This window comes from Neophocaena asiaeorientalis, unplaced genomic scaffold, assembly GCF_003031525.2.
Source record: "Neophocaena asiaeorientalis asiaeorientalis breed wild unplaced genomic scaffold, Neophocaena_asiaeorientalis_V1.1 scaffold315, whole genome shotgun sequence".
NCBI classification, from domain to species: domain Eukaryota; kingdom Metazoa; phylum Chordata; class Mammalia; order Artiodactyla; family Phocoenidae; genus Neophocaena; species Neophocaena asiaeorientalis.
The window spans coordinates 1,954,445-1,981,263 of NW_020172011.1; the positions used below are offsets into that span (position 1 = coordinate 1,954,445).

The 26,819-nt window shown below is 38.9% G+C and overlaps 1 protein-coding gene across 1 annotated transcript in view; it reads right to left on the reverse strand.

The window, feature by feature from the left end:
• The window catches only part of COPA (coat protein complex I subunit alpha), a 49,796-nt gene that overhangs the window by 9,506 nt on the left and 13,471 nt on the right, over positions 1-26,819 (reverse strand). The window contains exons 7-17 of the mRNA XM_024750322.1: positions 24,995-25,104; positions 23,545-23,644; positions 22,808-22,943; positions 22,057-22,139; positions 10,677-10,827; positions 9,679-9,745; positions 8,667-8,742; positions 6,692-6,774; positions 5,585-5,724; positions 4,934-5,019; positions 4,680-4,818 (exon numbers count right to left, since the gene is read on the reverse strand). Of these exons, the coding sequence (XP_024606090.1) occupies positions 4,680-4,818; positions 4,934-5,019; positions 5,585-5,724; positions 6,692-6,774; positions 8,667-8,742; positions 9,679-9,745; positions 10,677-10,827; positions 22,057-22,139; positions 22,808-22,943; positions 23,545-23,644; positions 24,995-25,104 (1,171 nt within the window). The remainder of the gene's footprint in view (positions 1-4,679; positions 4,819-4,933; positions 5,020-5,584; positions 5,725-6,691; positions 6,775-8,666; positions 8,743-9,678; positions 9,746-10,676; positions 10,828-22,056; positions 22,140-22,807; positions 22,944-23,544; positions 23,645-24,994; positions 25,105-26,819) is intronic.

Here is a 26,819-nt window from a genome sequence, read left to right on the forward strand (position 1 = left end):
GTACGCGGGCCTCTCACCGCTGTGTTCCCTCCCGCTGCAGAGCACAGGCTCCAGATGCGCAGGCCCAGTGGCCATGGCTCACGGGCCCAGGCGCTCTGCGGCACATGGGATCTTCCCGGACCAGTGCACAAACCCGTGTCCCCTGCATTGGCAGGCAGACTCTCAACCACTGCACCACCAGGGAAGCCCTTATGGTTCTTTTTAAAGTTAAAACAAAGAGTGTCCTTAGAAGGAAAAAATAAAGTCAATAGTAGAAATTAAGAAATAGAAAACAATGGGTAAAACTGATAAACCTCTCATGAAGCTAATTAAGAAAAAAAGGATGGGAACTTCCCTGGTGGTAGAGTGGTTAAGAATCCGCCTGCCAATGCAGGGGACATGGGTTTGAGCCCTGGTCCAGGAAGATCCCACATGCTGCGGAGCAACTAAGCCCGTGTACCACGACTACTGAGCCTGTGCTCTAGAGCCCGCGAACCACAACTACTGAGCCCACACACTGCAACTACTGAAGCCCGTGTGCGTAAAGCCCGTGTTCTGCAACAAAAGAACCTACTGCAATGAGAAGCCCATGCACTGTAACAAAGAGTAGCCCCCGCTTGCCGCAACTAGAGAAAGCCTGCGTGCAGCAACGAAGACCCAACACAGCCAAAAGTAAATAAACAAAATAAATAAGTTTATTTAAAAAAAAAGAAAAAAGGATGAAATGGCAATAATAGGGATGCAAAAAGGGATATCACTATAGATCTTGCAGAATGAGGATATGCATAAATGTTTTTAAATGATCAAATTCCCAGAAGAGTAAAATTTACCAAAATTGACTAAAAAGAAACAGAAAACTCCTACAGTCCTGTAATTATTACATAAAATTAATTGAATCATATTTTTAAATCCTCCTATAAGTACCAGGCCTGAATGACTACACTGGCAAATTCTACCTACCATTCAAGGAAGAATTAATTCCAATCTTATACAAACTCAATGAGAGAACAGATGAATAAAGTATATTATTTTGCTTATTTTATGAAATTAGCACTACCTCAATACCAAAGCCTGACAAGGACAGAAAGGAAAAGGGAAATCACAGGGCAATCTCACACACATATATATACAAAGATACAAAATATTAGCAGACTGAAACAAGCAATATTTGAAGAGGGTAAAACATCATGACCAAGTTAGATTTGTATAAGGAATACAATGTTGGTCTAACATTTAAAAAAAAATCAATTTAATTCACTACATTAATCAACAAAAGGAGAAAAACTGCATGACTACCTCAATATATGCAGAAAAGGGGTTTAAAAAAATTCAATATTCATTTGAGATATAGCGAAGAAATTCCTCAGTAGATAAAAAGTATCTATAAAAAAATCTACAGCAAGCTTACATAATGCCAATACACTGAAAAGTGACACTGTAAACTAGGAAGAAGACAAGAAAGTTTGCTATCACCGTGTTTATTCAGCACTGTGCTGGAGATCTTGGTCAGTGCAGGAAGACAAGAAAAATACATAAAAGAATAAGCACTAAAAAAAAAAAAAGAATAAGTGCTGGAAAGAAGAAACAAAAGTGTCATTACCTACAGATGCTATGAGTATTTAAAAAGAAAATATAAATAAATTAATAGAATTAATAAGAGTCTAGCAAGGTCTCTGAAATAAAATTAATTTAAAACTTAGTTATGGGGCTTCCCTGGTGGCGCAGTGGTTGAGAGTCCGCCTGCCAATGCAGGAGACACGGGTTCATGCCCCGGTTCGGGAGGATCCCAGCCCGTGTACCGCAAAAAACAAAACAAAACAAAACAAAACAAAAAACAAAAAACCCCCAAAACAACTCAGTTGTATTTCTAAATATCAGGAAAAATTATAAAATTGAATTTTTAAATGGATACTATACATTTATAAATAGCATTAAAAACTATCAAGTGCCTAAGAATAAATCTAACCAAAGAAAATGCAAAATCTCTATGGATAAAATTATAAAGCTTTATTTAAAGATGTTTCAGAAGCCCTAAATAAAGGAAGAGCTACTATATCATGTTCACAAGTTAGGAAACTTAATATTGTAAAGATAACAATTACACCCAAAATCCCCAAATCACATACAGATTCATAATCCCAACTGAAATCACAATAGGGTTTTTTGCTTTCTGTTTTTTTGGGGTTTTTTTGCCATGCCGTGAGGCTTGCAAGATCTTAGCTCCCGGGGCTTCGCTCGTGGCGCAGTGGTTAAGAATCCCCCTGCCAATGAAGGGGACACAGGTTCGAGCCCTGGTCTGGGAAGATCCCACGTGCCATGGAGCAACTAAGCCCGTGCGCCACAACTACTGAGCCTGTGTGCCACAACTAGTGAAGCCCGTGCGCCTAGAGCCTGTGTTCCTCAACAAGAGAAGCCACTGCAATGAGAAGCCCATGTACTGCAACGAAGAGTAGTGCCCCCCTCACTGCAATTAGAGAAAGCCTGCATGCAGCAACAAAGACCCAACGCAGCCAAAAATAAATTAACTAATTAAAAACAAAAGAGAGAGAAAAATCAACTTTCTTAAAAAAAAAAAAAAAAAATCTTAGTTCCCCGACCAGGGCCTAGGAACTCTCGTTTGTCTTTTTTTTTTTTTTTGGCATGGAATTTCACAAGCTAATCTAAAATTTATACTTTTTCAAGACAAAAAATTACTTGAAAATATGCCTTTTCAAGGTATAACTAATTTGAAAATAACCTAATAACTTAAAAAAAAGTAAAACAAAGTGGGTAAGATTTGTGGAACTGTTTTACCAGTTGTAAAGACTTACAAGACTATAATACTTAAGACAGTGTAGAATTCAATCAGAGACAGACCACAAAAAACAGATCCTTGGGACTTCACTGGTGGCACAGTAGTTAAGAATCTGCCTGCCAATGCAGGGGACATGGGTTCAATCCCTGGTCCAGGAAGATCCCACATGCTGCAGAGCAACTAAGCCCATGTGCCACAACTACTGAGCCTGCACTCCAGAGCCCATGTGCCACAACAACTGAAGCCCGCGTGCTAGAGCCTGTGCTCCACAACAAGAGAAGCCACTGCAATGAGAAGCCCGCGCACTGCAACGAAGAGCAGCCCCCGCTCGCTGCAACTAGAGAAAGCCCACGTGCAGCAACAAAGACCCAATGCAGCCAAAAATAAAAAAACAAAAACAAAAAACAGATCCTTGCATTTTTTTAAACGTGATTCATACATCACAAAGATGGCTCTGCAGAACTATGGGGAAAGGCTGGTTTTTTCAATACATGATGTTGATATAAAACTGAGCGTCCTTATGGAAAAAGTAAAGCTGAGCTCACGACACCTCACACCATACAAAAAAATCAACTTCAGGTAGATTATAGACCTAGATATAAAAGGTAAAACTATAAAGTTTTCATAAGAAAATATAAAAGAATGCCTTTATGATCTTGGAGTCAACAATGATTTCTTAAACAGGACACAAAACCTGATATCCATAAAGAATAAGATTCATAAACTCAACTACATTAAACTAAGAACTTCTGTTCATTAACGGATATCAAAAGAGAATCAATGACATACTATAGAATGGGAGGAGATATTAATATTTGCAACACATAGCCCTGATAAAGGACTGATATTCAAATATATAAAGAACTCCTATAACAAAAGAACAATGATAACTCATTTAAATAAAGGATAAAAGACTTGAACAGAATTCATAGAAGAGGAAATCCTGATGGATGGCTAAATAAAAAGTTGTCCAATCTCCTGGGGAATCAGAGAATAGCAAAGTAAAATTACAAGATACATTGCACATCCACCAGACAAAAATGAGTCTGACAAAGGCCAAGTGCTGGCCAGTGTGACAAGCAAAGAAACTTTTATACAACACTGGTGGGCATGCAAATTGGTAAAACCACTCTTTCACATTACCTAGCAAATGTGAAGATAAACACGCGCTATGACCTAGCAATTCTGCTCTAGAGAGAAATGTATGTGCATATGAACCAGAATTCATGGAAGAATGTTTAAAAGAACATCACTTATAATAGACAAAACCTAGAAATCACCCAACTATCCCTCTAGAACTGATAAACTGTAGCATATTTATATAATAGAATATTATACAACAGCAAAAACAAATAATCTAGAGCTACAACATGGATGAATCTTACAAACAATATATTGAGCAAAATAAGCAAAATATGAAATAATACATTCAGCATGATTTAATTTACATGAAGTTCAAAACCAGGCAAAATTAAATCATTATTTTAAGACACACACTGGGTGGTAAAATTGCAAAGAAAAGCAAGAAAGAAATTATCATAAAAGTCAGAATGTTATCTTTGAGGAAGAGAGCGGGATGTGATCAATAGGGACCACATGGCAAAGGGCTTCTGGGGTGTCAGAAATATTCTATTTCTTGACTTGGGTGGCAGTTACACAGATGTTCATTATGTAACTATTTACTATTTCATATATTTATACCCTATGTAATTTTCTATATTTGTGTCATATTTCACAATTTTAAGAGAGCTGAAAAAAGAATGTTTTGATGCTTCTAGCACATATATGCCAGACAAAGCTTTTCCATGAAGACAGTTCAAGGAGGACTTCAGTATGTCTCCTGAGACACGACAGTGATTTTAAGAAGCCACTTTCTCCCATTCTGTATCTCAGATAATCAACTTACCCAGTGGTGACAGCATATTTGATGTGGTTGCTTGTGGTATAGATAAATACCCCACTCTCATCCCAGGCCCCACTCTTGACACGAATGTTCTCATGAATGTTACATAGAGCCTCCAGTTTGCGGTTACAGATCACAATGGCTGTAAGAGGCAAAGGACATGAGTGCTCTGCTGGACAGGGTGAGTGAAGTAGACTGGCAGGGATGGGGAGGGAGGGACTGGTCTCTAAATCAGGGTGGACATAATGAAGACTTACCATGTTTGGCCAGTAGTGCTACATGGGACATGTCTGCTGACCAGATAACATATTTCACCTTGGAAATCTTCACAGATGCCAGAGTCCTGGGATAGAGAGAGAAGGGCAAATGTGAGTGGACCTGATTCCTTTATTCCAGGTTATGACCTAACCTCCTTTTCATCTCCAAATTAATGTAAACCGAAATTTCTTAAAATAATACCAAATAAACATTTTCTGTATTACAGTTCAGTGACTTAAACATTTGGCTCACATTGTATACTTCCCTCTTCCTCAACTCCCTGCCCCTCATTCCCGTGTATTATTAGGGACTTGTGTATGTCTGCTTTCACCAATGGACTGTAAGCTCCTTTAAGTACAGGAACTATGTTATTCATTTCTGTGTCCCTATTATTCTAAGTCCCAAGAGGATTCTTTGTTCAGATAAATGCTCTGAAAACAAATAAGCCCCTTGTTGTAATGCTAGTGTGTATGTACAGGATGGAGAGTGATCACAGAGGAAAAAAAGTGGTTAGAAAGAGTCTTGGAGTTACAGCACAAGAAGTGGCTAAGCCACAGGTAAAACTCACCTGGGGGAAGAAAAGCTCCCACTAAAGATTTCCACTCTCCCCCACTATATGCCTGTCTGCTTAGGGGCATCTGACATGTTACCGCTTCTGCTGTACGTCAAAGAGCGTGATGGATTCTGCATCTCGAAGCAGGAGGTTGCCTGTGCCAGCGTAAAAAATCTCATCACAGTTGGGCACCTGTACCTTTTTGGTGATCTCATTCTTCAGATTCTTGATCAGAAGCTGAAATGAGTACATAAGGTGGGGTTAAGAGAAATACATGTAAGATGATGCCAGCTGACAATGTCCCTCAGCAATTATTCCTTAGCTTCAATAAACAAAGTATTTTTTTTTCTGTCTGTCCAGTTCAATCACCACTCTACGTAGACCACTCCAACTAAGATCCTCTCCAAGGGTCTTAATAGCTTTTTTTTTTTTTAGATGAAATATCCTGAGAAGTCCAACTAAAATCTAAATTCCTCAACCAACCAGAGACAGAATACAGCACTTCTGAGTCTTAAATTTTTGTTAAATATTTTCTTGAGAGAGCTTTGCTTAACTTTTTTAGGACCCATTACATTTTAAGTACCATCAGAGGTAGTAGGATAAGAGGATCTACTCCTTATCTAGCTCACCTATTTCATTTTTTTGGTGTTGAGGGGGTGGGGATTTGCCATGTGGCTTGCAGGATCTTAGTTCCCAGACCAGGGATCAAACCCGGGCCCCAGGAGGGAAAGTGTCAAGTCCTAACCACTGGACCGTCAGGGACTTCCCAGCTCACCTATTTCATTTTTTTGGTGTTGAGGGGGTGGGGATTTGCCATGTGGCTTGCAGGATCTTAGTTCCCAGACCAGGGATCAAACCCGGGCCCCAGGAGTGAAAGTGTCAAGTCCTAACCACTGGACCGTCAGGGACTTCCCAGCTCACCTATTTCAAATTTGATGTTTTTTGGCTCCTGTGTTATCAAGAGTGACTTTAGCTTGGTTCTTAAGCCCAGAGCCACAGTGATCATCCACCCAATCAAATCAATTTTAAGGCCTTTTTTTCCCCAGGGGTTTGGGGTAGAGTTAAGGAGAAAGCAGCCAATACACGAGGACCACAGCTGCCCAGGGCAGAGTAAGGGGAAAAAAAAAATGCTCTTTATTCTGCAATATACAGGCCACTGCCACCACACTCTCCAAATTAATTTCCCTTTTTAGTCTTAACTCACCGAATGCATCCGATCTAGGACAGCAAACCGATTGCGAGCAACCCAAACAGCTGTCAGGCCTGAGGATCGTTTCCCTTCAGGAGCTGAGAAGAGCAAAACCAAAGGGCAGGAACATGTAGTAAGCTACTGCCAGGTGACAGAGTCAGGTGCCATGAAGCTGCCAGTCTTGCTGGCTGCCATGTTGGCTCTGCCAGTTCAGCTGCTTCCTAACTTATTCAGCCATAACCTGAGGCTATTGTCAGTGACTTTTCCCCACCAGTTCCTTCCAAACTCCAACCTCCACCCCTGCCAAGCCTCTTTTCGCTAGGCCAAGTGACTGCATTTCAGCCAACACCATATACTGGCAGAAGGACCACCCCCATCTTGGGAGACAGCACATTCCATCAAGCTAACGAGCAGGGCCTCGCTGGCCAAGCTGCGGCACAAAGCAAGCAGCCTGTGAGTGTCTTGGACCTCCTATCTCAACAAGCTGGAGTAGAGACAGAGCCCCCTCTCCAGGACGCAGCTGCTCTGCTGCTTTTAACATGCAAATGCAGACCTCCTAGTAGAGTAGGATAGGGCAGAGCGCTCCTAACTAAATCCAGGCAGCTCTATGCTGGGCAGTATTTAGCACCAAGCTGATGCTCCATAAATGTCAATCCATCACTCAACAAAGTTACAACATGTTTCTCAGTTCCCAAACATTTCACTGGATGATTAGAATTCCGAATGGGTACTCCACACTCTGGGAAACTTCAAAGGAGATACACAGAAGGATGCGTGGAAATACTCTTTTATCTATTAGTATCAGCAGGAAACTGGACAATACGTGCTGGCCAGCCTTGCCAGGCCACCCCTTGACAACCAGGGGTGTCAAGCAATTTACAAAATTAATTATTATCATAACCAACACTCCCATTTTCCAGGGGCCAAAGAACCACACTATTCAAGCCTTTCCTCTTTCTCCTCCTCTGTGCTGTACCTTTATTCCTTTAATGATTATTATCTCCCTCAAAAAAATGGAGAAGATAAAATAAAAGTGGTTATAAGACAAAACAAAAATATTTTAGACTCTATTAATTGTAAACAGATGGGGAAAAGAAGGGGATGGGTAAGCAGGACCAAACAAAAAAAATTGGTCAGAAATGGCTTGACTGATTAATTTATAGGGGAGACTTTGATTTATGGATATCAAAGACATACAGGTTTTCCCTCTTTTCACCATGACCACACTTACAGGAGAGTGATGATATTAGCAGCAATAATGACACAGTGGCACCCACAATAGGACAGAGCTAGCAAAATATTTCTCAGAATCTGTTGATTCGGTCTAAAATATCATGAAAGTATGGTACTAAGAGTGGGGACCTGAGGAACAAACCTCTGACCTACAAACCAACTGGAGGGAGTACACTAAAAGGAGCATAAGTGAGACTCAAATCTATTCTGAGAATGTTTTGTCAGCAAGTTCTAGCAGAAAGGACTAAAAAGGGATGGTGGTGATGGAAGAGGTAGGCAGGGGTCTCAGCTGGATCCGGGATCCCTGGTGCGGTGAGGGGCTGTTAACAGCCTCATCTTTCTGACATGCAAAAGGAAGCAAATCGGATCTGGATATGGATGGGAGAGCATAAATCCCTAGTCCCAGGATGAGACACTGCAAGACTGGAACCATGTTTTTAAATAAATGAAACTACCAGGGTGAAAGTCACATCAGCTGACAATAAACTAGGATAACATGCTGTGCTGAAAGAGAAAATGGAGAGTTTCTAATAACCAAATTATAAAATATATATATCTAGCTGGAGTAATAAAATGGAGGAGGAACATGAATATTTCACACCATAGTTGCCTCTGATGCAACTGTCAGCAGCACCTGCCAACAGACATGAGTGATGTGGCCATGGCCTGGGGACAGAATGTGAAAAACTTGAAGAGGAGTGATGATATGGGTGAGGAAAGCTAGGAGCAGAGTCGGGTATACAAAGAGAATGCCTACCATCAGGATTCTGGGAGTCGGCATCCTTGGGGATGGTGTACAAGTCATAGGTACTATTCTCTAAATTACTGGCTCTCTGTAGAGGAAAGGGAGGAATTGTTAGTAAGAGAGCACCCAAGATACCAGTTTACTCTGACATAGAAAACAGCGCCATTATACAGACAGCAACCTGAAACTATACTTTTCACACCTTTCACTCAGAAGGCATTTGAACGTTTCTACAGCTAAAAATTATAGGGCTCGTTGCCAAAGAATTCAGCATTCATGTCACCTTATTTTTCTTTTATCTTCCAAAGATGTAGATATCATTTGAATGAAAGCAAGGACTGCTCTCTATTCCACAAATTAACAGACTAAGACCCCAATATTCCAGTGCCCCACCTGAGTTTATTCATCAACTTAAAAGTCTGTTTGAAGGTAAAAAAAAGACATCAAAGAAAAAACATTAAAGAAAAGTGCCAGGAGGAAAATATGGGGCTGTTAGATATTGAAGAAGAACTGGGATCAGACACTAGACGTCATATTGGGAAAGACAGGTTTTCATTCTTCTGACTTGGCAATGAAGGCACTAAAATTAGAATGCCATTTCTTTCTTTTTTTTTTTTAATTGTATGGCAAGAAATGAGGAGGGCTACTTGATGACCCCCAAAGGTAACACCACTGAAAGGAACTCTTCTCAAAATCAGCTCTACTATTTTCACCCAAATGGAGGGAATCAAGATAAGCATCTCCTATGAATAGGATATAGTCCCAAACATTCTTTCAAATTACTTTCAGTGATTCATCCCAACGCTCCATTAAGTTTAGAAGTTGTTAGCCATATGAAAGATGTAAGTACACAAACCCTTAACATGTTTATGACAGCTGAAGCCTACCTGGTTTGAGCCTCTGTTTACTGTTTCAGCTCTCTCAAAATGACCATTAAATGGTTTCAAAGAAGCCATTAGAGATCCTCTAAGGGCATGAGAAAGAGACTTATGGGAAATGAGGAGATCCTAGGAGGTTTACTTACTGTACACAGTAGGACTGCATTTTCTGCTGGATTGTACGACATGTTGAACACTGGAAACTTGGAACCACTAGAGATATATATACAAAAAACAGAGAAATTAGTAAAAAGACATGACAATAGGAAAAAAGGTATTACTCCTACACTTCCTACTTACCTCATCTTTACAGATATACTTACCATTTTTATAATCAGAAATAAAAATAAATGAATGTTGTATCTATTTCTTCCTTCCTTTAAGGCTTAGGGACTCCCCTATTTCAGCTTTGAGCATAGAGTTTTAAAAAAGCACACCTAGTACAAGTCTACTTATTCAACAGAAGGTATGGCTAGCACTCACTGTAGTGAGTGGGATTGATTCTTCTTGGGTACAAATTCCTACACATAATTGCAGTGGATACCACAGAGTAACATGATGTGATTTGTCTCTGGCTAGTTTCTCCTGTCCCTTGGAGTGATAACACAAACCGATTTTTTTATTGTAGTAACGCTGGAGGGTGGTTATCAAACCCTTATGCCAAAGCCTGCCACTATGAATGTTTCAGCATGCTGATACAGCTGGCTTTCCAAGAGGATAGTTCCTTTTGCCAGACACCCTAGATATTATCATATCTTCAGAGTTAAGAGTTTCCAGAGACATATATTCTGGTTTAGAGTTGCATGCATTTTGCTGAAAAGCAAAGGGAGAGGTATAGAAAAAAAATGCTAAATAAAGGCAAAGAGGCCTGTCACCAAGTTGGGCTACTCTCAACCAGGAAACTTTCCCTGGTTTTCAAGACACCTGGCAAACTTGGCAATATGATTTCCTTTCCACAGGGTCTCTAGCATTGTCAACAGGGAAGCCCCCATTGGCCTCATGGCCACCACCATGCTCCTGGGGATTCTATCTGTGACAGGAGATGAGATCCAAAACGTTGTTAAAAGAACAGACTCCAGTTTGTGAGTATTGTTTCATGGTAACAGATGAGACACTTTGGAGGGAAGAAACAAGTCTGATTTACCTCCGCAACTGCATCACAGCTACATCTTTGGAGCTGTTGAAATCCAACTGACGTAAGAATCGGTCCTTGACATAATGAAGCATATTGCCATGAACAGCATAGGCTGGCCGTTCCCGTTCCAGTTTAAATACAATCATGCCACCATCATGGCCTGGGCCACAGGGAAAAGGGAGGAAGAATTAGCTGTAGGCAAGAAAGAAAACTGGAAACAGGAGATACACAAAGATGACGACTGTATATGTATGCTAAAAACAAAGTTAAGACACCTAAATGCGTTCCTTATTTGCCTAAATTCTCACAATTCTTGGAATCTTTATTCAAGTAAACACCTGTAAATCATTTACCAATACTGACTCTATCATACTGCCACATTAGGCAAACCCTCCTCTGTGTTCTCCTAACTGCTTTGTACAAACCTCCGTCACAGCACGTACCATTCTGCACTGTAATTGTTTAGGTATATCATCCCCAGTATACACTGAGCTCCCTGAAAACAGAAATTACAATAATTTCCATCCTTCCCCAGTCACTATCAAATAACAAACATAAAAAGTAAGTGCTGAACAAATGGATGCTAGTTTAAAAAGCCTTTCTGGTTCTGTTTTTTAAAAATGTTTTGCTTTTCCCTACTAACATTATCCATCGCTCAGAAAAATCTTCAGTCTTTGTCCTCCTAGTATACACTCCACACATAAATCAGATCATGTCACTTCCCTACCCAACACCTTCCAATGGCTTTCCATTCTTTCAGAATAAAGTCTTAAATTCTAATGGCCTACAAGGCAATGCCCAATCTAGCTTGGTCTTACCTCCTATTACTTAGCCCCTTACTGTGCTCCAGCTGGCCACTCTGATGTTCCTCAAACATGTTAAACATTTCTCATATCACGGTCTTTGCATTTGCTGTTCCCACTGTCAATGTATTTATCATTCTCCTTCACTTTCCTGAACACCCAATATAAAGCAGCAGTCCCTACACTCTTCCCTCTCTATCCCACTTAATTTTGCTTAACTTTCTTTTAAAGCAGTTTTCACCATACATTGTTTTATATATTTATTGTTTTATGGGTCTACCTCCCTTCACTACAAATAAAAGTTCCATGGCCTCAGGTGTAGTGCTTTCCAGGGACTGCCCCACGCCCACTCCAGCTCCAGGCACTCCACCAAGAGACCACACTCCCCAGGGACTATGCCTGCCCAGATGCACTCCAGCCCCAGCAAGCCTGCCAAAGCTGCCAGGTGCAAACAATCTACACAGGAATGCTTTCACCCTTTAAGGCCACTCCTTAAAAGACCAGGAGAGGTAGCTGTTTTGCTTAAATTCATAGAAAACAAAAACAAAAAGTCAAACAAAAGGGAGACAGAGGAATATGTTCCAAAAGAAACAACAAAATAAACCCCCAGAAAAAACCCCTAATGAAACAGAGATAAGTAATTTATCTGATAAAGAGTTCAAAGAAACAGTCATAAGGATGCTAAGCAAACTTGGTTGAAGAATGGAAGAATTCAGTGAGAACTTCAACAAAGACTTAGAAAATATAAGAAAGAACCAATCAAAAGTGAAGAATACAAAAACAGAAAAAATATGCTAGAGGGAATCAACAGCAGATTAGATTATATGGAAGAACAGATGAGCAACCTGTAAGACAGAATAGTGGAAATCACCCAATTGTACCAGCAAAAAGAAGAAAGAATTTTTTTTTTTAAATGAGGAGAGTTAAGGGACTTCTGGGACAACATCAAGCATACTAACTTTCACTTATAGGATTCCCAAAGGAGAAGAGAGAAAGGGACAGAAACCGTATTTGAATAAATAATGGCTGAAAAGTTTCTTAACCTGAGGAAGGAAGTAGATAATCCAGGTCCAAGAAGAACAGAGAATTCCAAATAAGATGAACCCAAAGAGATCCTCACCGTGACATATTATAATTAAAATGGCAAGAGTTAAAGATAAGGAGAGAATCTTAACCCATTACTGGCGGGGGATTTTTGCAGAAACTGGTGCCTGTGGCCAGCGATTGTTATCTAAGTGAATACTGAAACATCCACGTTTGAGTATAACTATCAACAACGGTTTTTGCACTTAATGTATTTTTTTGAAACTTTGTACATGTCTTACTAAAGCATTCTAATATTTCATTAGAGTGTGATAGGCAGTACAGCAGGCACCTCTGTGCAGGGGAACAGAACATCTATTACAAATATATCGTGTTTCACTGTGCTTTCCCCTGGAAGAGCAGACTCTACACTTTCTGGCGGCATTTTTTTTTTTAATTTTATTTATTTTTGGCTGCATTGGGTCTTCGTTGCTGCACACGGGCTTTCTCTAGTTGCGGCAAGTGGGGGCTACTCTTTGTTGCAGTGTGCAGGCTTCTCATTGAGGTGGCTTCTCGTTGCAGAGTACAGGCTCTAGGTGCTTGGGCTTCAGTAGTTATGGCACGCAGGCTCAGTAGTTGTGGCTTGAGGGCTCTAGAGTGCAGGCTCAGTAGATGTGGCGCATGGACTTAGCTGCTCTGCGGCATGTGGGATCTTCCCAGACCAGGGCTCGAATCTGTATCCCCTGCACTGGCAGGCAGATTCTTAACCACTGTGCCACCAGGGAAGCCCCGCAGCATTTTTTTTTAGTCATGTGGGTATTATTTCCTCTAGAATATGTTCTTTTATTTTACCTGATAGTCGACAAGGTGAATCTTTGTGGAGGGCTCTTTTAGAAACACCACAAGAAGGACCACGTGAGGGACTACCACTATATTCACCAGGATGGTCAATTACCCATTCTCTAGCTACTGCTAACAAAAATTGCTTTTAAGTCATTTTATTCTGTGCATTAAGGCTACAATAAATTTTAAACGCATTGAATAAACTGCAATACTGAAATAGCAACCCACTTCCTTAAACCATTTTCGAGTTTTCCAGAGGATATTGCAGTTTGCCAGGTATTGACTGGATCAATCAACTCCTTTCATAGATTTACTATACTCTAATATACAAGTGGGCTTAGTCATCTCATGGTCAGTCCTCCTGTCTTCTTTTCCTGTAGATGCTATGGAGGCATAATGAATAGTTGTCACCATGCAGACTAGCCTTTTGTCTTTCCATATAAGAAAAATCACTTTTCCCGTCCATAAGAATGTCATTTCTCCCCTCTGTAGATTTTTAGGTTTCTCTTAATTGGTTTGGTAGACTATGATTCTCTCTTATAGTCCCACAAACTCTGATTTTATTTTTCAACAATATTTCAGATGTGGACACACCGTTGTAATAATTGTCTTGGTAAATACGGTGCCATGAACCAAGATAAGGCTGTTATAAGATTGTTTCTTGTAGTTTCTATCCTTCACCCATGTAAATCTCAAGGTTGCATATATACCCAGTTTCATTTTTGTTAACCATCCTGACCAAACTTATTTCGTAAGTTTTCTGGGATTATAGGTTTTGAATCTGAGTCGTCCTCTCCACTTTATCACTGCCTCATCAAGCGATAGCTCTTGTTTGGGTATACAGATCAATGGAAATTTTTGTAGAAAATAATCCAAAAGAGGTTTAACTTTTGAACCTCTGTCTGCAGGAAGTGGAGTTTCTGAGTTATTGTTAAAGTGAAGAAACATCATTATTTTTTTGAACCTTCTTCTCGTCATAATCTTTGGCAAGATAGATGTTTCAAGTAAGGGATCAGTCGGCCAATATTCTTTCCAGTATGACTTTCTTATTTGTCCCATCAAAATTATTAATCCACGGAAGCAACCTAAACGCCCATTGACAGACGAGCGGATAAAGAAGATGTGGTACATATACACAATGGAATATTACTCAGCCATAAAAAGGAATGAAATTGGGTCATTTGTAGAGACGTGGATGGACCTAGAGACTGTCATACAGAGTGAAATAGGTCAGAAGGAGAAAAATATCATATATGAACGCATATATGTGGAATCTAGAAAAATAGTACAGATGAACCGGTTTGCAAGGCAGAAATAGAGACACAGATGTAGAGAACAAACGTATGGACACCAATGGGGGAAAGTGGTTGGATGGAGCGGTGGTGGGATGAATTGGGAGATTGGGATTGACATATATACACTAATATGTATAAAATACATAACTAATAAGAACCTGCTGTATAAAAAAATAAAATAAAATTCAAAAAAAAATAAAGGAAGCTTCATACCTCTTAAAAAATTATTAATCCAAGAAACTTCTTCATGTCACTATTGGTTACATCAGTCCATTTTAAAGCCTTATCATACTTTTTATATGCTTTTTCATTCTGTCGGTGATACAAGTTTGTTTGAGAAGCAACCAACTCAAAAAAGTTGTTACCAAAAATTAATTCTGTTATTTCACTAACACTTTGCAGGTTATTACATTCAATAGTTACACCTGACACACCTGTAAAGTCTTCTAATTTTTATGAAATGTTGTCTGCAATCCACTCTTCTGCAGAAGCAAGGGAGCATTCTCCAGCACCATGAGTTTCATTTTCACTTTCCATATCAATCAATCACTAAGTTTTTTTGTCTTTTTGTTGGTCTAACATTCACATTGTCTGAATCAGAACTATATTCTGAAGAACCATCATCTTCTAAGACACTAGTATGTATGTCACTTGGACAATCAGAGAAAGTATCTGCGTAAAATTCACCGAAAAATTCTTCTTCACTCAAAATCTTGCGATGAAAAAAAAAATCTTGCGAGGCATCATTTTTGAAAATTTTATGGTAACAAACTTGTGTTTATAATATACACAAGGTTGGAACAAAAACCTAATGGAGCAAAATGCAAATGGTAACGACAATTTTAAGTTGTATAATGAACCCTTGATCAATTTTAAGCTCTAACAACTTTGCATGGTGATGTTAATTGTATCACTCTCTAAAAACGTATTGATACGTCTCCAGTCAATAATATTCAGGTAACAAAAGATGTATTAATACATCTCTGGTCAATAATGTGTTAAAGGCAGCAAGAGAAAAACAACTAATCACATACAAGGAAAACCCCATAAGACTCTCAGCTGATTTTTCAGCAGAAACTGAAATGGCAGGATACATTTAAAATGCTGAGAGGAAAAGACTTACCACTTAGCATCTATCCAGCAAGGTTATCATTCAGAATTGAAGGAGAAAGAGTTTCTCCGACAAGCATAAACTAAAAGAGTTCACTACTAAACCAGCCTTACATGAAATGTCAAGGTCTCCTTTAAGCAGAAAAGGCAACAACTAGAAATAAGAAAATATATGAGGGACTTCCCTGGTAGTGCAGTGGTTAAGAATCCGCCTGCCAATGCAGGGGACACGGATTCAAGCCCTGGTCCAGGAAGAGCCCACATGCTGCAGAGCAACTAAGCCCGTGCGCCACAACTACTGAGCCCACGCTCTAGAGCCAGCGAGCCACAAGCACTGAGCCCGTGTGCCACAACTACTGAAGCCCGCACACCTAGAGCCCATGCTTCACAACGAGAAGCCACCGAAATGAGCAGCCCGTGTACCGCAACGAAGAGTAGCCCCCGCTCACCGCAACTAGAGAAAGCCCACGTGCAGCAATGAAGACTCAACACAGCAAAAAATAAATTAAAAAAAAATTTTAAAACATAAAAAAAAAAAGAAAATACATCAAAAGAAAAATCTCACTGATAAAAGCAAATACATAGTAAAGGCAGTGGATCAGCCACTTAAAAAGCTAGTATGAAAGTTAAAAGACCAGAGAACAGTTGACCCTTAAACAGCATGGATCTTAACTGCACTGGTCCACTTACAGTTCTCTTTCACTAAATATGTACGATAATACTACACGGTCCACTGCTGGTTGAATATGCAGATATGGAACCACAGGTACAGAGAGTCAACTGTAAACTTATATGCACATTTTAGACTGCACAGAGGGTCAGTGTCCCTAACTTCCATGTTGTTAAAGGGTCACGTGCAGTATAATCAACTATAATTACAAAAAACAGTTAAGGTATACACAAAATAAAGAGATATAAGCTATGAAATAAAATACATAAAATGGGGTACATGTAAAAATGTAGTGCTTTTACAATGCCTTTGAACTTAAGTGACTATCAGCTTAAAATAGACAAATATATATATACAGTTCAATATTTATGAAATTCATGGGAACCACAAACAAAAACTTACAATGGATAGGCAACAAATAAAGAGAAACAAATCCAAATGTAACACTAAAGGAATCCATCAAACCACAAGGGAAGAAACCAAGAGAACAAGACAGGAACAGAGAAGAACTACAAAAACAACCAGAAAAAAATTAACAAAATGTCAAAAAGCACAAAAATTACTTTAAAGGTAAATGGACTAAATGCACCAACCAAAAGACTTACAGTGGCTGAATGGATAAAAAAATAAGACCTATCTATATGCTGCCTACAAGAGACTCAAGTCAGATCTAAAGATACACATAGACTGAAGGTGAAGGGATGGAAAAAGATATTTCATGCAAATGTAAAAGAAAAGAAAGCTAGGACATTACTCATATCAGACAAAACAAACTTTAAAACAAAGATCATATCAAAAGGCAAAGAAGGGCATTACATAATGATAAAGGGGTCAATCCAACAATATAACATTTGCAAACATTTATACACCCAACATAGGAGTACCTAAATATATAAAGCAAATATTAATAGAAATAAAGGGAAAAAGTGACAATAACACAATAATACTAGGGGACATTACACCCTACTTACATCAATGGACAGATCATATCAACAAGGAAACACTGGCCTTAAATGACACATTAGACCAGATAGAATTAATAGAGAGAGAACAGTCTATCCAAAAGCGGCAAAATACATTATTTTCAAGTGCATATTGAACATACTCCAGGACAGATCTCATGCTAGGCCACAAAACATGGCTCGATAAATTTAAGACTGAAATAATTTCAAGTGCTTTTTTCACCAAAACAGTATGAAACTAGAAATCAACTACAAGAAAACTAGAAAAAACACAAACATGTGGAGACTAAACAACATGCTACTAAACAACAAATGAGTCAACAAAGAAATCAAAGAGGAAATCAAAAATACCTGAAGACAAATGAAAATGGAAACACAAGTGTCCAACATCTATCGGACATAGCAAAAGCAGTTCTAAGAGGAAGTTCATAGTGATACAGCCCTACCCCAAGAAACAAGAAAAATCTCAAGCAATCTAAAAGTAGATTTAAAAAAAAACAAAATGAAGAACAAGCAAAGCTCAGTGAGCATAAGGAAGAAATGATCAAGATTAGAGCAGAAATAAATGAAATAGAGACTAAAAAAGCAACAGAAAATACAATGAAACTAAGAGTTGGTTCTTTGAAAGATAAAATCTACAAACTTTTAGCCAGACTCATTAAAAAAAAAAAAAAAGAGAGCTCTAATAAAATCAGAAATGAAAGAGGAGAAATTACAACTGACAGCACAGATATACAAAGGACTGATTGTAAGAGAATACTACAAACAATGATATGCCAACAAATTAGACAACCTAAATGGATAAATTCCTAGAAACATACAATCTTCCAAGACTGAGTCATGTAGAAACAGAAAACCTGAATAGATCAATTACTAACAAAACTGAATCAGTAATCAACAAACTCCCAAAGAACAAAAGTCCAGGTCCAGATGGCTTCAAAGGTAAATTCTATCAACATTTAAAGAAGAGTTAATATCTATCCTTTTCAAATTATTCCAAAAATTGAAGAGGAAAAAACACTTCCAAACTCATTTAATGAGGACAGCACTACCTTGATACCAAAACCAGGCAAAGATCGTAAGAAACCAAAAATTATAAGCCAATATCCCTGATAAGCATAGATGCAAAAATCCTTAACAAAATACCAGCAAACCAAATACAATGATACATTAAAAGGATAATACACCATGGTCAAGCACAATTCATTCCAGGGATGCAAGGATGGTTTAACATCCATAAATCAATGTGATACACCACATTAACAAAATGAAGGGTAAAAATCATATGATCATATCGATAGATGTAGAAAAAGCATTTGACAAAATTTAACATCCATTTATGATAAAAACTCTCAGCGAAGTGGGTACAGAGGGAAAATACCTCAACATAATAAAGGCCCTGCGTGACAAACACACAGCTAACATCATACTCCACGGTGAAAAGCTGAAAGCTTTTCCACTAGGATCAGGAAAAAGAAAATGATACCACTCTCGTCACTTCGATTCAACATAGTGTTGGAAGTCCTAGCCACAGTAATTAGGCAAGAAAATGAAAAGGCATCTAAATTGCAAAGGAAGAAATAAAACTGTCACTATTTGCAGATGACGATACTATATATAGAAAGCCCAAAAGATTCTACAAAAGAACTATTAGAACTAATAAATTAATTCAGTAAAATTGGAGGAAACAAAATTAATATACAGAAATCTGTTGGAATATCAGAAAGAGAAATGAAGAAAACAATCCCATTTACAATTGCATCAAAAAAGAATAAAAAACCTAGGAATAAATTTAACCAAGGAGGTAAAAGACCTGTATTCTGAAAACTATAAGACACTGATGAAAGAAATTGAAGATGACACAAATAAATAGAAAGATATACCATGCTCATGGATTGGAAGAATCAATATTGTTAAAATGTCCATATTACCCAAAGCAACCTACAGATTCAGTGCAATCCCTATCAAAATACCAATGGTATTTTTCATAGAACGAGACAAATACTCCTAAGATTTGTATGGAACCACAAAAGTTGCCAAATCACCATGGCATTCTTTAGAAAGAAGAACAAAACTGGAGGTATCATGCTCCCAGATGGGAAACTATATTAGAAATCTATAGTAATCAAAACAGTATGATACTGGCACAAAAACAGACACATAGATCAATGGAACAGAATAGAGAGCCCAGAAATAAATTCATGCTCACGTGGTCAATTAATCTATGACAAAAGAGGCAAAAATATACAATAGGGAAAAGGCAGTCTCTTCAATAAATGGTGCTGGGAAAACTGGATAGCTACATATAAAAGAATCAAACTGAACCACTTTCTTAAACCATGTACAAAAATAAATGCAAAATGGATTAAAGACTTAAATGTAAGACATAAAACCATAAAACTCCTAGAAGAAAGTGTAGGCAGTAACCTCTTTGACATCAGTCTTAGCAATATTTTTTTGGATATGTCTCCTCAGGCAAGGGAAACGAAAATAAACACATGGGACTACATCAAACTAAAAAGCTTTTGTACAAAGGAAACCACCAACAAAACAAAAAGGCAACCTATTGAATGAGAGAAGATATTTGCAAACAATATATCTGAAAAGGGGATGATATCCAAAATGTGAAGAACTCATACAACTGGGACTTCTCTGGCAGTCCAGTGGTTAAGACTCCACACTTCCACTGCAGGGGGCCCAGGTTCGATCCCTGGTCGGAGAACTAAGATCCCACATGCCATGTGGTGTGGCCAAAAAAAAAAAAAAAATAAAAAAAATCATAAAGAACTCATACAACTCAATATCAAAAATCAAATAAGCCAATTTAAAAATAAGCAGAATACCTGAATAGATATTTTTCCAAAGAAGACATACAGATAGCCAACAGGCACATGAAAAGGTTCTCATCACTAATCATCAGAGTAATGCAAATCAAAACCATTAGATACCACCTCACATCTAACAGAATGGCTATTATCAAAAAGACAAGAAACAGGGCTTCCCTGGTGGCGCAGTGGTTGAGAGTCCGCCTGCCGATGCAGGGGACACAGGTTTGTGCCCTGGTCTGGGAAGATCCCACATCCCGTGGAGCAGCTGGGCCCCTGAGCCATGGCTGCTGAGCCTGCGCGTCCGGAGCCTGTGCTCCACAACGGGAGAGGCCACAACAGTGAGAGGCCCACGTACCACAAAAAAAAAAAAAAAAAAAAAAAAAAGACAAGAAACAAGTGTTGACATGGCTTTGGAGAAAAGGGAACCCTTGTGCACCGTTACTGGGAATTTAAATTGTTGTAGCCACTATGGAAAACAATATGGAGGTTCTTCAAAAAAATTAAAAATAGAACTACCATATATGATCCAGCAATTCCACTCCTGGGTATTTATCAAAAGAAAACAAAAACACTAATTCAAAAAGATATGTACCCCAATGTTCTTTGAAGCACTACTTACAACAGCCAAGATATGGAAGTAACCTAAGTGTCCATCAATAGATGAATGGATAGAGAAGATGTGGTATACATCTACAATGAAATATTACTCAGTCATAAAAAAGAATGAAATCTTGCATTTGCAACAGCATGGATGGACATGGAGGGTATTACGCTAAGCAAAATAAGTCAGAGAAAAATAATTACTGTATGATTTCACTTATATGTGGAATTTGAAAAACAAATGTACAGGGCTTCCCTGGTGGCGCAGTGGTTGAGAGTCCGCCTGCCGATGCAGGGGACACGGGTTCGTGCCCCGGTCTGGGAAGATCCCACATGCCGCAGAGCGGCTGGGCCCATGAGCCATGGCCGCTGAGCCTGCGTGTCTGGAGCCTGTGCTCCGCAACGGGAGAGGCCACAACGGTGAGAGGCCCGCGTACCGCCAAAAAAACACAAAAACAAATGTACAAACAAAACAAAATAGAAACAGACTTTTTTTTTTCTTTAGCTTTTTGATTTTTTAGCTTTTTGATTTTTGATTTTTTAGCTTTTAGCTTTTTTTGATTAGCTCCTAGGAACTAATCAAAGAGAATGGGCTTTAGGGGAATTCCCTGGAGGTCCAGTGGTTAGGACTCAGTGCTCTCACCGCCAAGGGCCCAGGTTCAATCCCTGGCTGGGAAACTAAGATCCCACAAGCTGTGCGGCATGGCCAAAAGAAAAAAAAAAAAAGGGAGAGAATGGGCTTTATTATTAAGTGAATTCTGGTGGATAAAGAACACTATACCAAGAAGGTAAGGGAGTTAAAAAGGAGAAAAGCTTCAACTAGGTGGCTCTGAGACTTCTATTTTTCCTTGTCATCCTACTATGTACTTGCTGGAGACAAAGCTAATGGCGAATCACTCTCAAGTCTTGTAAACTTTGAACCAAAGGAAAAAAAGAGAAGAAATGGCCTTTACCTGCTGCAAAGAGGTTAAGGTTAGGGTGGGCAGCTAGGACCCAGAAGTGCGGCATGGCCAAAAGAAAAAAAAAAAGGGAGAGAATGGGCTTTATTATTAAGTGAATTCTGGTGGATAAAGAACACTATACCAAGAAGGTAAGGGAGTTAAAAAGGAGAAAAGCTTCAACTAGGTGGCTCTGAGACTTCTATTTTTCCTTGTCATCCTACTATGTACTTGCTGGAGACAAAGCTAATGGCGAATCACTCTCAAGTCTTGTAAACTTTGAACCAAAGGAAAAAAAGAGAAGAAATGGCCTTTACCTGCTGCAAAGAGGTTAAGGTTAGGGTGGGCAGCTAGGACCCAGAAACGATCATGGTCCCTGCGGAAGGTCTGAACCCCAGTCCTAGGAAAGTAAAAGGTACACAAAGAAAAATATTAATTTCCAAGGAAACTTCAGCCTATCACATACAAGAGTATTAAGTGGTAGGCCAGCACACTGATTAAAAAGCTAAATCAAGGACAGTGAACTGCATATTCTAAATAAAGACAGTCATGATAAATTCTACCAAGGAACAGAAAGAGGACTTCAGGGACTTCCCTGGTGGTCCAGTGGTTAAGATTCCAAACTTCCAGTGCAGGGGATCTGGGTTTGATTCCTGGTCTGGGAATTAAGATCCCACATGCCACGTGCAGCATGACCAAAGAAAAAAAAAAGACAAAAGAGGACTTCAAACTGACTCTACTATTTTGATATTACAACTCGCCCCACTCATCATAATTTTCTACTGTACTGTTTCATTTAATATTTCTTATTTCTGTAGCTACAGAAGAACTTGCTTAAATTTAGAGGAGAAAAAGAACATACACAGAAATTTCTATTTCATGGAAGATCTGTAAATGTTGGCTAACACTAGGTCCCTTCACGTTTTCATAATATATTATTTGATTTTTCTACGTGCTGAGGATGATAAGAAACAAAAAGTATTCTAATCTAATTTTTAAAAAGAGAGAGTAAGAGAGAGAAAGGAGCTTTCCCCTGGGTTTGGTCACACATCATTGTAACCCCCTTACCGCTTAGACATGTCCCAGACTCTGATACTCTTGTCTTCAGAATTGCTGAGGATCAACTCTTGGCGAGGGTGGAAGACAGCACAAGATACATTGTTGTAATGGCCCCGGCAGGTATCAACTTCCCATGCCTTTGATTCTGAAGGACAAAGAAGAATTAGGTCACCACAACTCCCTACTACTTTAAGTTTGGGATTTCAAATTATGACATCCTCTAACCAAATGCTAGGTACTACTACAAAATGTTAAGTTACCAACTCCTTTCTAATAGGGCAATTTTCTTCATTTAAGACTCTGAATCTTTACATATTTCTTTGTTATTTCATTCTCACCCTCCTATCAATTATAACACCTCTTCTCTGTCATTCTTTATCTCCTTACCCTGCTCTGTCACTAGCTGCCACTATAGAATAAATGGACTCTTCATGGGGCAGGAATGTTATCTGGTTCAGTCATCACTGTTATCTTCAGAACCCTGAACAATGGTTAGTACAAAGTAGGTACTCAATAAATATTTGTTGAATAAATGAATTCTTATTTTTAATTATGTTCACACTCCTCAAAATCAGGATGCCATCAAAGGAAAAAAAAGGGAATAAGGCAATTGTCATGCTCCCAGGATTAGCTTAACAACCTAAGGTAGGAAAATGGGTCACTAAGTCTGGAAAACCTGGCTACTTCACCTTGCTGGCCAGCAGCCAATATTTTAGGTATGGTGATACTGTCACTGGTTCACTCACCGTTCATGCGCCAGATCTTCACTTGACGGTCATCTGCCCCAGATACAATGAGGGGCATAGTGGGGTGGAAGGCAGCCCAGTTAACTCCACGATCATGACCCTGTACAAAAAAAGGTGGTTCTTCTAAACTAAAAAAGTCGTTCTTCTTTATATCTGTTACTCAAAGCAAACCAATGGACCATGCTAGTGGTTATAAACGATGTCTCTGATTTTTACTCTTCATGTGAAAAGACTCAAGGGACTGCTGCTCTAAGATTTGACCATGAGAATTACTATATCAATCTATCTAATATTATTCTCAAATTCTCATGGGAATTCCCAAATCCTTCTACTCCCAAATTCAGCTTCATTTGCATTTGGGATATACTACCTTGTTTTGTTACTTGTCTACTTATATTTTATTTCTCCAACTAGTTATTAGCATCTCAAGAATAAAGGCCAATTTTATAACTTAATGAAGAAATTCTCAAAGTGTGCTCAAGAAACTCTTAGATGAGCTCCAAGAACCTTTCAAGAAATCTGCAGGGTCAAAAACGATTTTCATAATAACACCAAAACGTTATTTGCCCCTTTCACTCTTATTCTCTCATGACTGTAGAGTTTTCCAGAGGTTACATGACATGTGATGATGTCACTGCTTTGGTGGCTAAAAGACTTTATCCTTATATAGTCCATGTTTTAAGAGTTCTTGGTTTTAATTTCAAATATGATAAAAATTGAGATATGCACATAAACAAAAACTCTCCGGGGTCCTAAATAACTTTTAAGTGTATAAAAAGGTCCTCAGACCAAAAAGTTTAAGAACTGCTGATTTTAAGATATCTTTTACCCTATTTGTAAGTTTATACTCTGTATCATAACAGAATCACAGATAAGGTAGTTTCGAATTAGCAGTATTTTTGAGATGTACCATTCTGTGGTGAAAAGCAGCTTGGTTTGGAGTCAGACAGATCCAAGTTCAAAGCCTAGTTCTTCAACTTAGTAGACTTGTGTAGACTTTGGTAAACCACTTAATTTCCGTAAATCTCAATTTTTTCATCTGCAAAATGAGGTTAATAATATCTCTACCAGTAGATAGCTGTAAGGATTATTTTTTAAAAATCTAGTTTGTTTCCCTTATGCTTTTCTATTTTCCCACCATGCATGCAAGTTATTTACACATGGTTGGTTCTCAATAACTTTGATTAACTATCCTCCCCCTCCCCTTCAAGAGGCTTGACAATGGGCTCTGCTTTGGGATGGTGATGGAGCTTATGCCAGCTTTCATGTTTATAAGGTAACATGACTCTCCCTCAGGTAGCATATAAGCTTCATTTCTGTTGGCTCACCCACTATTCTATTTTCAGTGCCTCAAACAGGGCCTGGCACTCAGTAAACCCTGCATAAGTCTTTGTTGAAGGAATGAATAAATGAACGGCATATTGTCACCGTTTCCCTGAGAGATAAGTACCTCCAGTACATGCTTCACCACTGCATCCGTAGTTCCAAACAGATCAACCCCAGTTATTCCTCTCACATCCGACTCCACTGCACCAGGAGACAAGTTTTTTTTCCTTAGACCTTTGAAGGGGTAAGGAGTGGGATGAAAAATGTAAACATAATGTTACCAAAAAGAACACAGTGACAGAAATGCAGAAAGGTACAGTGACAGACTAACATTAAGGAAAAAGAAGGGAAAAAGAAATTTAGAGAGACTAAAGAAAGATGCAAGAGCTTCTATCTATCTCTTTCTAAAACTGTTCGAGGGACTTCCCTGGAGGTCCAGTGGTTAAGACTCCACGTTCCCACTGCAGGGGACACGGGTTCAATCCCTGATTGGGGAACTAAGATCCCACGTGCCGAGCAGTGCAGCCTCAACAAACAAACGAACAAAAAACAAACAAACAAAACCTGTTCAAAATAGTGAAGTACATTCACTATCTTCTCTTCTCCTCCCTTAACAGACCCATTACTAGGACTTCTTCCCAGAGGAGGACAATCCAAACTTCTGACATAGCTAATTTCTTCAACAAACCTCATCTCAAGAGCTGTCTACTTGAGATAACACCCATTTCCATTCTTCAATATTCTTGAAATGTGGTCTCAAATGGTAAACATTCAATTTCTACTTTCAACTTCATGAAATCTATAGCAACTTTTCTTCTATCATCTCAAAAAATTTTAAAAGAAAAGTCATTTGGGGAGGCCGCAGCTCAGTGTTTCTCAAACTAGAAGCTTCTAGGCAACTCATGGGGTAGTTCCAAAGGAGTTAAGGAAACTAAAACTATCAAATATAAAACAGCTTATTTGGTGGATGATACTGTAAAGCTACAAATTGTGCAAAAAGTATACTCATATCTTCTTCTTGACTCTTGAGCATGGGACAAAAATTATTAAAACTGTCATATCCCTTTAAACACTTGCTCAAAAGACTGGTTATAGATCTGAATATATGTATCTTGCTATTAAAACTTTTGGAGACTAAAGGGAGAAATCGGCCCATAATTCAAAAACAACAGAAAAGGACTTCCCTGGTGGCGCAGTGGTTAAGAATCCGTCTGCCTATATGTATACATATAACAGATTCACTTTGTTATACAGTAGAAACTAACACAACATTGTAAAGTAATTATACTCCAATAAAGATGTTAAAAGAAAATTAAAAGTAAAAAAAAGAATCCGCCTGCCAATGCAGGGGACACAGGTTTGATCCCTGGTCCAGGAGGATCCCACATGCTGCGGAGCAACTAAGCCCATGTGCCACAATTACTGAGCCCGTGTGCCGCAACTACTGAAGCCCGTGCGCCTAGAGACCGTGCCCTGCAACGAGAAGCCACTGCAATGAGAAGCCCGTGCACCGCAACAAAGAGTAGCCCCCACTCGCTGCAACTAGAGAAAGCCCACATGCAGCAACAAAGACCCAACGCAGCCAAAAATAAATAGATAGATAGAAGGATAGGAAGAAACCAGACGAAACAAAACAAAAAAGACACCAGGATAAGGAGAGTCTTATTTGTATAGGGCCCACATTTATGGCTCAACCACAACCTGTCTTTAAAATTTGATATTTTGTGCTATAGTCAGAACCAAAATTACAGTAACACTACTACCTTACAGGTGAAAAGCACTTTGTGTTTTCAAAGCTGATCTGGGTAACGACGCTTCGAGGTAGGCAAGCAGGGATAATTATACCAGCTTACAGAGAGAAAATAGAATTGGGACTAAAATCCTATCTTTTGGAGTATTTGGGGGTGGGGGGAGAGGAAGATGAAACTACCTGGCACTTATAAAGTAAA